This window comes from Chiloscyllium plagiosum, unplaced genomic scaffold (genome assembly GCF_037043375.1).
Source record: "Chiloscyllium plagiosum isolate Xiang-an unplaced genomic scaffold, Cpla_swu_hap1 HiC_scaffold_2, whole genome shotgun sequence".
Lineage (NCBI taxonomy): Eukaryota > Metazoa > Chordata > Chondrichthyes > Orectolobiformes > Hemiscylliidae > Chiloscyllium > Chiloscyllium plagiosum.
In genome coordinates, this window is record NW_028270140.1 from 114,757,693 (window position 1) to 114,770,369 (window position 12,677).

General features: G+C 43.2%; 1 protein-coding gene across 2 annotated transcripts in view; it reads left to right on the forward strand.

Annotated features, from left to right (window-relative positions):
- Positions 1-12,677, forward strand: part of LOC122559080 (xanthine dehydrogenase-like) — a 191,825-nt gene that overhangs the window by 36,972 nt on the left and 142,176 nt on the right. For both annotated transcript variants that reach the window (XM_087999784.1, XM_087999786.1), the window contains exon 5: positions 6,347-6,516. In XM_087999784.1, the coding sequence (XP_087855910.1) occupies positions 6,347-6,516 (170 nt within the window). The remainder of the gene's footprint in view (positions 1-6,346; positions 6,517-12,677) is intronic.

Below are 12,677 nucleotides of genomic sequence, written 5' to 3' on the forward strand. Positions count from 1 at the left end.
ATTTGCTGACAGCAGATATCTTTGAGTTGGGGTAAGTATTTCTCGCATCATGCCTTTATTAGGGAAGCTTGACTCATTCGATCCTGCCATCGAAGATCGGGCCCAGTCTGTGGAAAGAATGTGATATTTTCTTCCAGGCAAATGACAGATGAAAAGCAACAAGTAATCTTTCAGAGTGCTTGTGGACCTATTAAGGACTTAACTTTTGTAGAGGCACCAGACACTGAAACCTTGCTAGAGTTAGTGGTTTGATTAAGAAATATTACAATCCCAAACCTTCCCTAAATTTGAGACACTATTGGTCCTTTTAAGCAGTTCAACAACCAGGGAAATCCATGTTGGGATTTTTGATGAGGTTAAGACAACAGGCAGAGGCTTGTGACTTTGGTTTAACTTTAATGAGATGCAGAGAGACCGTTTGGTATGTAGGATTAATAACATAACCATGCAAAAGCACCTACGCACCGAAGCCCAACTGGAGTTCAAACAGGTAATAGGACTGGCTTGATCGTTAGAAAATGCGGCAACTGGCACATGGGAACTACAGGGCATCCCAATAGAAGTGGACATCCTTCCGGTCACCTCGAACAATATCCGACTGTCTGGCAAAACAAAAACAGCTGGTGGTAATAAAAGAAACAGAAGGGCCATCACAACCTGGATTGAAACTTTTCTGGATCCAATGAGACTAGATCATTGTAGAGGACGGCGTATTACTGTGGGGAGCAAGGGTGATTGTCCCGAGCAAAGTTCAGCACCAGATACTGAGTTCCACCAGGGTCATCTGGGGGTTCTCAAAATAAAGATGTTGGCAAGAGATTCTGCCTGGTGGCCAGGATTGGAAGTTGGCATAATTGGTTGGGCAGTGCCCAGAGTGCCAGTGAAGATAAAAATTACTGCCAGCGGCACTCCCACTTTTGTGGGAATGGCTGGGTAAACCCTGGACACAATTGCATGCCGACTATGCTGGTCCTTCAATGGGCTCAATATTCCTGCTCATTGTGGATGCCAATTCAGAGTGGTTGGACGTGCTTAGAGTTTATTTGGCAAACTCAAGGATGATGATTGAAAAGCTGCGAGCATGGTTTGTGATATATGGTCTCCTGGTAGTATTTGTTATGAGTAAAGTGATGTCATTTACCAGCAGGGAATTCGAGTATTCCCTAAAGTCCAATGGCATTTGGCATTTTTGGACAGCTCCATACCATCCATTGACCAATGATCTGGTGGAAAGAGAGGTCCAAATGTTAAAGGATTAAAGAAGCAGCCTATAGCTTCACTTGAAACCAAACTACCCCAGTTCCTGTTTGAAAAATAGGACTGTCCCTCACACAACTGCAGGGAAACCTCTGGCAGAGTTGCTGATGGGGAGAAAACTCTGCACCAACTTAAACCTGCTTAGACCTGATATTCCTGGCAGTGAAATGGCAGTAGGGATGCTAATGCTGGCTCCATGCCTCCTCTAATCAGAGAGACACTTTACTTTAGGGAATGAAGTTTGGTGCCGGAACCATGAAAATGGACCTGCATGGGTATGAGGCGAGGCCGACGCAAGGTCAGCTCCTGTGACGTACAAAGTTCAGGAGGAAGAGGCTGTCCAGAACAAACATGTAGATCACCTGAAAGCTGTTACCTCACAAATGGGGCAAGAAAAAATCATCTTGGCCCCTCAGAACAGCCAGAAGGCCTGTCAGAAATTGTAGGTGCTCCCCCTCCATCTAGTGTCAAGGAAACCTCAGAGTCTGAGATGGATGCAGCCTCGATACCATTACCACCGGAAGAAGAGGAGGAAACTCACAAGATGCTTTGGATGAAGAGTTGGGTGGTGGTCTGGTACACAATAACTGTGTCAGAGTCTGAATCAAAGGAAGTGGACCCGGAGCAAAAACATCTCAGGAGAAACTACCGGAGAAAGACCAGGATTACATCCCTGAACTGAGGGGGCAAATTAACGTGGTGATTGAAACCAGATGGATCTCATTGACTCTGAGATCCTTGATTGGGGTTGTTAACCTGGGAGAAAGTGAGGACTGCAGATGCTGGAGATCAGAGCTGAAAAATGTGTTGCTGGAAAAGCGCAGCAGGTCAGGCAGCATCCAAGGAGCAGGAGAATTGATGTTTCAGGCATAAGCCCTTCTTCAGGAATGAAGGTGCTGGCAGAGTTGCTGATGGGGAGAAGACTCTGCACCAGCTTAAACCTGCTTAAACCTGATATTCCTGGCAGTGAAGTGGCAGTAGGAACGCTAATGCGTTGTTAACCTGGACCAATCATCGACCCCTGGCTGACAGACATAAACACGATATTCAGAGAGTCTCCTGACTTGAGGGACTGACTCTGTGACATTGACTAATCACAGCCAGTGTAATATACATATGTAATAAAGGGGTGACTTGGTGACAGGATAGCAGCTTCTATGCAGCTACTTCTCTATCGATTTCTGTCTTAAATACCCTCAATGACTTGGCCTTCACAGCCTTCTGTGGTAGCGTGTTACATGCATTCATCACCTTCTGACTGAAGAAATTCCTCCTCATCTCAGTTCTATTATTATTATTATTATTATTCTCTTATTACTATTATTATTCAATTTGAAGCTGTGCCTCAGGTCTCTCCGACTAGTGGAAACATCCTTTCCACATCCATTCGCTCCCAGCCTCTCATTATTCTGTAAGTTTTAATCAGATTCCTCCTCGCCCCTGTCCTTCTAAATTCAATCAAGTACTGACCCAGAATCCTCAACCGCTCCTTCTATGACAAGCCCTTCATCTCCACAATCATTCTTTTAAATCTTTTCTGGACCGTGTTCAATGCCAGCACATTCTTCCTTCAATGTGGGGCCCAAAAATGCTCACAGTATTCCAAATTCAGGCTGACCAGAGCCTTATTCAACACCTCTGCAGTCTTATTCTAGCCCTATTGAAATGAATCTTAATAAAATGTTTTCCTTCCTAACTGCCAAATGAAGTCCTAAGTCCATTTGTGCTTCAAATTTCCAAAACCTTTCCCTATTTAGAAAATATTCTACACCTCTGTTCATCTTACCAAAGTACATATTCTCACACATACCCATACTATGTTTCATTTGCCACTCCTTTGCCCAATCTGCTAGCCTACCCAAACCCTCCGATAGCCTATCTTTGTTTTATCTGCTAACTTAGCAACAAGGACCTCAGTTCCTTCAACCAGATCGTTAATGTGTAAGATGAATATGGTTCAAAGGCCTTCTTCAAATCCGAATAGATCACACTTACTGGCCCATCTTTGCATAAGTTGCTTGTTGCCTCCTCAAATAATTCAAACTGATTTTTCAAGCATGTCATCCTCTTGATGAAATGCTGGCTCAGCCCTATTTTACCATGAACTTCCAAGTGGGCGGCACGGTGGCACAGTGGTTAGCACTGCTGCCTCACAGCGCCTGAGACCCGGGTTCAATTCCCGCCTCAGGCGACTGACTGTGTGGAGTTTGCACGTTCTCTCTGTGTCTGCGTGGGTTTCCTCCGGGTGCTCCGGTTTCCTCCCACAGTCCAAAAGATGTGCAGGGTCAGGTGAATTGGCCATGCTAAATTGCCTGTAGTGTTAGGTAAGGGATAAATGTAGGGGTATGGGTGGGTTTCGCTTCGGCGGGTCGGTGTGGACTTGTTGGGCCGAAGGGCCTGTTTCCACATTGTAATGTAATCTAATCTAATCTAATAATTTCTAAAATCTTAACAACCAAGGTCAGGCTAACCAGCTTATAGTTGCATGTCTTTTGCTTCCTCCCTTCTTAAAATGGGGTTTTACCTTTGCCATTTTCCAGTCCTCTGGGACCCTTTCAGACTCCAGTGATTCCTGAAAGATCGCTACTAATGTCTCCACAATCTTCTCAGCTATTCTCCCTCAGAATTCTTGGGTCTAGTTCATGTGGTCCATGTGATTTATCCACTTTCAGCTTCCCTTGCACCTTCTCCTTAGTGTTGGCCATTGCACTCACCTCTGCCTCTTGACTGTCTTGATGTCTTGTTTGTTTGCTGGTGTCTTCTACAATAAATACTGATGCAAAGTAACTATTCAGTTCAAGTATCCACTCAGCAACGTTTTTCTCCAGTTGGCACACTTTCATTTTGGCATTGTTTGAAGTTGGTTCGATATCTTTCTCCAGTCTCCCACAAATTTCTCCAAAACACAAAATTCTCTTGTTGCTTCATGGTAATTTGTCTTCTGTACAGCTTCAATGCTGTCATTTTAAATGCTTCTGAATTTTTTTTTGTTTGTTTTTTTCCGGAGGGCATTTTTGCACAAAATGATGAAGAAATTTCAAAACCGCAGCTAGAAATATGACTATATTACACCAGTGCTACAGGGGAACTGAGCTCAGCTGAGCTGCACACAAAGGGAGGTTGTCACCTGACTCTGACCTGATGCATCATAAACTTTAATACCAAATTGGTGTGAATTGCACATCAAAACGCATAATAGCATGAAAAAAATTCAATTCCTCATCCTAACATTTATGTACAGGGTAATATCTTGACTCACAAATATTGATCTGTTATCTGTGAAGATTTAGGGTTGACTTTTACATGAGATGTATGCAAAGTTTGAGACTTTTTGCCCAAAAGTAGGGAGTCAACTTTTACATAAGATCAACTTTACTCGAATATATGCGGTATTCACCTAGATTTAAAACAATAGGAGATAATTAATTTCACCAAAATCATTTTCAGAATGATTGTCAAGGTCTGCACATTCAGCAAAGTTAGCATGGGAGTTGTACTCAAAACACCTAAAACCACGCGTGGGCGGCACGGTGGCACAGTGGTTAGCACTGTTGCCTCACAGCGCCAGAGACCTGGGTTCAATTCCCACCTCAGGCGACTGACTGTGTGGAGTTTGCATGTTCTCCCCGTGTCTGCGTGGGTTTCCTCCGGGTGCTCCGGTTTCCTCCCACCATCCAAAGATGTGCAGGGTCAGGTGAATTGGCCATACTAAATTGCCCGTAGTGTTAGGTAAGGGGTAAATGTAGGGGTATGGGTGGGTTTCGCTTCAGCGGGTCGGTGTGGACTTGTTGGGCCGAAGGGCCTGTTTCCACACTGTAAGTAATCTAATCTAATCAAATGGCTACTCTTCAGAGGTTGGGATTAAAACGCCTTATTAGACAGAGATGAGGGATAACTGTTGTCCCATAACTGTCTGACACTAGAAACAAAATATTGCTAACGCTGAATATCAAAATATAAACAGAAAACGCTTGAAGCGCTCATCGGGTCTGGCAGCATCTGTGAGAAAAGGATTAACTTTTTCAGATCATTCAGACATTTCATCAAAATGTTGATGGTCATCAACCTGAAACATTTAGGGTTGTTACTGTCTTCATGTTATGTATAGGCTGATTGGCATTTCCAGCATTTTTCACCATAATTACTGTAAGTAGTTGATGCATGAAATAAAGTTGTCTTAATATATAAATGATTTGGATATGAATATAGGAGACATGATTAGTAAGTTTACAAATGACATCAAAATACATGGTGTAGTGGACAGTGAAGAAGGCTATCTGAGAGTACAGTGGGATCTTGATCAGGTGGGCCAATGAGCTGAGGAGTAGCAGCTGGAGTTTAATATGGCTAATGTGAGGTGTTGCATTTTGGTAAGGTAAATCAGGGCTGAACTTATACAGTTAATGGTAGTGCCATGGGGAGTATTCCCGAACAGAGAGACTTTGGGGTAGAGTTGCAGGTAGACATGGTGGTGAAGAAGGCATTTGGCACACTTGCCGTCACTGAGGTTTCTAAAAGCACAACGGGCATGGATAGGGTCAATAGACAAGGTACTTTTCCTTGGATGGGAAAGTCCAGAACTAGAGGAAATAGGTTTAAGGTGAGAGAGGAAAGCTTTAAAAAGGACCTGAGGGGTAACTTTTTCACTCAGAGGGCGCTGCCTGTTTGGAATGAACTGTCAGAAGAAATGGTACATACAATTACAACATTTCAAAGGAATCTGGATGGATACACAAATAGGAAGAGTTTAGAGGGATGTGAGCCAGGTGCTGGCAAATAGACTAGATCAGATTGGGATGTCTTGTTGACACAGACGAGTTGGACCGAGGGGTCTGTTTCTGTGCTGTATGACTCTATAGCTCTTATTCCTCATCTCAGTGATCCTAAATTTGTAAAAATGTATAGACCTAGATATTAGTTTGAAAGCTTTCTTACTTGACTGGTCTGCACATTTTGCGTACTTGACATTCATAACCATATGTACAACACATAATATATATAGTAAATGTTAAATCTCTTGACTTTTAAAACAACTTAGTTTGTGTTTACATATAAAAAACATATTGCACTGCATTTTTGCATTTTGCAGTGTTTATATCCAATTGGTGCTCTCCTGTCATTGAAGAACCATCAACTTCTAACAATAGAGGCACTGGGGTCTTTGAAGAAAGGTTTGCATCCCATACAAAAGCGACTGGCTGATTACAGTGGAAGTCAATGTGGATTCTGCAGCCCAGGTTTTGTCATGCAGATGTTTGGGTAAGTGCAGACAATTACTTTTAGTGGCTGACAACTTAAATATCTTCTTAAAAACATATGATTTCAAATACCATCCACAGTACTGACTGTGTGACATGTAAAAACTGAGATTTTTAAGAAAACTGTCTTTTGTTCTTGATGCACGAATTGACATATGCACTCTAGCTTGATCCAGTTTGAACTAGAGTATGCAAGAAAGGGAATTGCAGACTTTCTGTTCTCTCAATTTCTATATTTTTTACAAATATATCCTGCTTTATTTATTTCGTATTTGTTTATTTATTTCATTATTATGAAGTACATGTGTGAAATATTTTCCTTGTTTCGCTTCAAGTCATACACACAACTTAGACGTGGGATCGAATGGATTCCAGGTAAAAGATAAATAAATGTATTTGTTTCCAGTCAGGCTCAGCATTCTTCAGGTGAATGTGGATAAATTGATCTTGAAGTAATTTTCTAGCATCACTTTAGCCACTTTCTTCACTCCTGACATTGATATTTCATCTTTAATACATCTGTACCTTTTTAACTTTATGACTTTGTTATTTTTATCTAGGGTAGTCAAGGTTATATGATGTGTTAGCTGTGACTTAATTTCTAGTACACTTGCCTCCAAATAGCTTGGGTGTTCAAGCACCATCAGAGACTTGAACACATGATCTAAGCTGGCTGCTCAGTTTGGAACTGAATGCTGCACTATTAGAGGAATCACCTTTCAGATGAAACATTAAACTGAAGCTGATCTGCATTCTCCATTGTTTACCTTATTGGATGCAGAAGACCCCACAGCAATAGAGTCATAGAGACATGCAGACCCTTTGGTCCAACTCATCTATGCCAACCAGATATCTTAAAACATCCAGTCTCATTTGCCACCATTTGACACATATTCTTCTTGAATGGAAATGTATTCTGGCCAATATTTGTTTCACAATAAATACCAGAAACCTATTTTTGTTTTACTTCATTCATGGATGTAAGCATCACCAGCTGGAGCAATATTTAATGCCTATCCTTATTTGATCTGGAGATCGTGGTGGTGAGCTCCCTTCTCAACCATTACCTGGTCGTTTTGTTTGTTGCAATTTAGTAACTTGATGTACACAATTAGTCTGTGGCGTTTCCTGCATTAAAAAGTGACTCCAATCCAAGCATACAGAATTGGCTGTTGTATCTGTTTTGAGGAGATGTGGGTGAATGCTTCAGTGTAGCTTTGTCATAGCAGTTGAGAACCTTAATTCCTGGCATGCCCGCAGTCCATAGGCTGTGCATGCTCTGTGCAATTTTTTCTAACAACTGAAGGACTCAGCCATTTTAAGGACACCACCTCTTCCTGTGTTCTGGTGATTGGCACAAAAATGAGTCAGGACTGGTGGGGGCACAAAGCTTAGGGTCCAGAGGGCACAGTGAGTTGCTCGGAGGCAGTCTAGGCAGAAAGTTGCTACTTTTGCGATGTTGGTCAATCATGTGCTTAGATTCAGGGGAAGAGGCTACAGGCAGCAGATCTGCTGTTATTAGCAGTCTCCAGATAGCTAGGATTCCTGAGAAACTCAACGGAAGGATGAGGGTTGCTGACTCTGTGTTGAATAGAGGTAGGGCTCTGAGGAAATGCTGGAAACCATTGGTAGCTCAGTGCAAGTGGGAGTGATGATTAAGGAAGCCCACAAGCAATATTTACTCTGTGCATCTGAAAAATATAAGTGTTTGGAGAAACTTGTGTCAGTTCTAGTTCAGTGAAACTCGTCTTTGAAAGAGATGGAATTGTGCCTATGAGTAGGTTCTAGAATGCTGTCTTGGAAATCCAGTGGAGTGTAGTTTTGGGAGAAAGGATTAATTTTGATTTTTTGATTTAACTTACTATTGTCATATGTACCGATATACAGTGAAAAGTGTTGTTTTGGTTGTTATACAGTAGATCACACCATACAAAGTATATCATGGTAGCAGAACAGAATGCAGAATACAGAGTTACAGCCACAGGCAAGGTGCAGAGAGAGAGAGACCAACCAGGGCTGAGCAGAAGTAGAGGTAGGAACAAAAACAGATTTCACAGAGTTAAGAAAGGAATCAAGAAGCGGGGCCTCAACAAATAGCAATTTCAGGATTGCTCCCAGTCACACATCCTAATGAGCATATAAATAGGAAAACTGAGGTGTGTGTGTGTGTGTGTGTGTATCTGTGTGTGTGTGTATGTGTGTGTGTGTGTGCGTCTGTGTGTGTGTGTGTGCGCAGCTGTGTATGTGTGTGTGTGTGTGCGGCTGTGTGTGTGTGTGTATGTGTGTGTTTTGGAATGATCACCCATTCCCTACCTGTCTGCGTCTCCGTATCTCAATACCATCTCCCTAAATGTGTTAGCCATATTGTTCTCTGTCTCACAGATGCACCAGAGTGACTCCAGTTTTTTCAACTTGCAAACTTGGTGCAGGCTTGTGCAGTTGTCAGATGTGTTTCTAGGTCGCCCAGAATAGAATCTCTACAGTGTGGAAGCAGGTCATTTGGCCCTTCAAAGAGCATTCCACCCATACTCATCCTCCTATCCTATCCCTGTAGCCCTGCATTTTCACATGGCTAATCCACCTAGCACGCACATCCCTGGACACTACGGACAATATAGCATGACCAATCCACCTAACCTGCATATCGTTTGGTCTGTTAGAGGAAACTGGAGCAACCAGAAGAAACCCACGCAGACACAGGAAGAATATACAAACTCCATACAAGATAGTCTTGAATCTATTATCAAGGAAGAAATAGCAAGGCATCTAGATAGAAATTATCCGGTTGGGCAGATGCAGCATGGATTCATGAAGGACAGGTAATGCGTAACTAATCTTTTGGAATTCTACGGAGACATTACAAGCAAGGTGGACAACAGGTACCCAGAAGATACGGTATGCCTAGATTTCCACAAGGCCTTCGACACGGTGCCAGACAAATGGCTGCTACATAAGATAAAGGTGTCACAAAATGTGGTGTTGGAAAAGCACAGCCATTTAGGTGACATCTGAGGAGCAGGAGAGTCAATGTTTTGAGCATAAGCTCGTCATCAGGCATGTTACATTCCTGATGAAGTGCTTAAGCTGGAAACATTGACTCTCCTGCTTCTCGGATGCTGCCTGACTGGCTGTGCTTTTCCAGCATCACACTTTTTGACTCTGATCTCCAGCATCTGCAGTCCTCACTTTCTCCCATAAGATAAAGATGCATGGCATTGTGGGTAAAGTATTAGCTTGGATAGAGAATTGGTTGACTAACAGGAAGCAAAGAGTGGGGAGAAAAGAATGCTATTCTAGTTGGCAATCAGTAATTAGTGGTGTGCCTCAGGGACCAGTGTTGGGACTGCAATTATTCACAATTTATATAGGTGATTTGGAGTTGATGGTCATGTGCAGTGTGTCAAAGTTTGCAGATGACACTAAGGTGAGTGGCAGAGCAAGGTGTGCAGGGGACTGTGCAACTTTGCAGAGGATGTACTGGCACTAGAGAGGGTGTAGAGGAGGTTCACTAGGTTGATTCCAGAGTTGAGGGGGTTGGCTTATGAGGAGAGAGTGAGTGGACTGGGGTTACATTTGTTAGAATTTAGTAGAATGAGGAAGGATCTTATAGAAACATGTAAAATTATGAAGAGAATAGATAAGCTAGACGTAGAGAGGATGTGTCCACTGGCAGGTGAGGTTAGGACAAGAGGGCACAGCCTCAAAATTAGGGGGAGCAGCTTTAGGACTGAATTGAGAAGGAACTTCTTCACCCAGAGGGTTGTGAATCTATGGAATTCCCTGCCCAGTAAAGTAGTTGATGCTACTTCAGTACATGTTTTTAAAGCTAAGATAGATTTTTTTTGAACAATAAAGGAATTAAGGGATACAGTGAGAGCACGAGTAACTGAAGTTGAGTCTATGGTAAGATCAGACATGATCCTATTGAATGGCGGAGTGGGCTCAGAGGGCCAGATGGCCTAATCCTGCTCCTAGTTCTTATGTTCTACGACAGTCGCCTGAGGCTGAAATCTAACCCGGGTCCCTGGCCCTGGGTTGCTTCCATGATTTCTCACATGCCACAGACTATTTGGGGTTCATAGACTAGCTTACCAGTTACTTACCAGTCAGATCCTCTGCTAGACCAAAGGAAGAACCAATTATTGGAGGGTGACAAAAGTAGAGAAAAGATGCACCTCCTCCCCCATTCACTGAACTCTCTGCTCACCAGTCTGCACAGTCAAACCACATCGAGACAGTGAAGAAGATTGTCTAAGATTACAAAGAGAAATCTTGATGAATTGGGTCAATAGGCTGAGAAGTGGCAGATGAAGTTTAATTTGGATAAATGTGAAATATTGCATTTTGATAAAACAACCAAGGGCAGGACTTATACAATTCATAGTAAGACCTTGGGAAATGTTGTAGAACAGAGCAACCTAAGGGTTCAGGTACATAATTCTTAGAAATTTGCATCAAATTGCAAAACTTGCGCCCACACCTCCTCCCTTATCTCCATCCAAGGCCCTAAAGGAGTCTTCCACATCCATCAAAATTTTGCCTGCACATCCACAAATATCATTTATTGTATCCGTTGCTCCCGATGCGGTCTCCTCTACATTGGGGAGACTGGACGCCTCCTAGCAGAACACTTTAGGGAACATCTCCGGGACACCCGCACCAATCAACCACAGCGCCCTGTGGCCCAACATTTCAACTTCCCCTCCCACTCTGCTGAGAACATGGAGGTCCTGGGCCTCCTTCACCGCCGCTCCCTCACCACTAGGTGACTGGAGGAAGAACACCTAATCTTCCATCTGGGAACACTTCAACCCCAGGGCATCAATGTGGACTTCAACAGTTTCCTCATTTCCCCTTCCCCCACCTCACCCCAGTTCCAAACTTCCAGCTCAGCACTGTCCCCATGACTTGTCCTACCTGCCAATCTTCTTTTTCACCCATACACTCCACCCTCCCCCCGCCCCCGACCTATCACCTTCATCCCCTCCCCCATTCACCTATTGTACTCTAAGCTACTTTCTCCCCACCCTCACCCTCCTCTCACTTATCTCTCCACCCATCAGGCTCTCTGCCTGTATTCCTGATGAAGGGCTTTTGCCTGAAACATCGATTTTACTGCTCCTCGGATGCTGCCTGAACTGCTGTGCTCTTCCAGCACCACTAATCCAGAATCTGGTTAAGAAGGCTTATCACACTTGCCTTTATTGCTCAGACCTTTGAGTACAGGAGTTGTTCTATCATGTACAGGATATTGTTGAGGCCTCTCCTGGAGTACTGTGTGCACCCTGCTATAGGAAGGATATTATGACATTGGAGAGCTTTCAGAAAACACTTAGCAGGATGTTGCTGGGAATGGTAGGTTTGAGTAATAAAGATAGGCTGGATAGGTTGGGAAATTTTTCACTGGAGCGTAGGAGGTTGAGAGGCAATCTGATAGAAGTTTATAAAATAATGAGAGGTATAGATAGAGTTAATGGTAGTTGTCTTTTTCCCTAGGATGGAGGATTTCCAGACTAGGGGGCACATTATTAAGGGTGAGAGGAGGAAGACTTAAAAAGGACACGAGGGTCAACGTTTTTATGCAGAGTGGTTTGTATATAGAATGAACTGCCAGAGGAAGTGATGGATGCAGGTACAGTTACAACATTTTAAAGACTTTCAGAAAAGTGCATGTATATGAAAGGTTTCGAGGGATATGGGCCAAACACAGGCAAGAAGGACTGATTTGGGAACATAATCAGCATGGACTAGTTGGGCCGAAAGGTCTGTTTCCATGCTGTATGACTCTATAAGACTGTATTAATACCACCCAAAACTGAAACTACAGCAAGCAGATAAGAATGGTTAGAAATTAGCTAATCAGCTACTCTCCAATAGAGCAAAAGTGAGGACTGCAGATACTGGAGATTAGAGTCAATGGTGTGTTGTTTCCCTGGTGCCAGGATCAAGGATGTCTCAGAGTGGGTGCAGAATGTTCTGAAGGGGGAGAGGGGCCAGCAAGAGGTCATTATCCACATTGGAAGCAACATCATAGGAAGGGAAAAGGTTGAGATTCAGAAAGCAGATTACAGAGAGTTAGGCAGAAATTTAAAAACGAGGTCCTCGAGAGTAGTAAAATCTGGACTACTCCCGGTGCTATGTGCTACTGAGGGCAGGAATAAG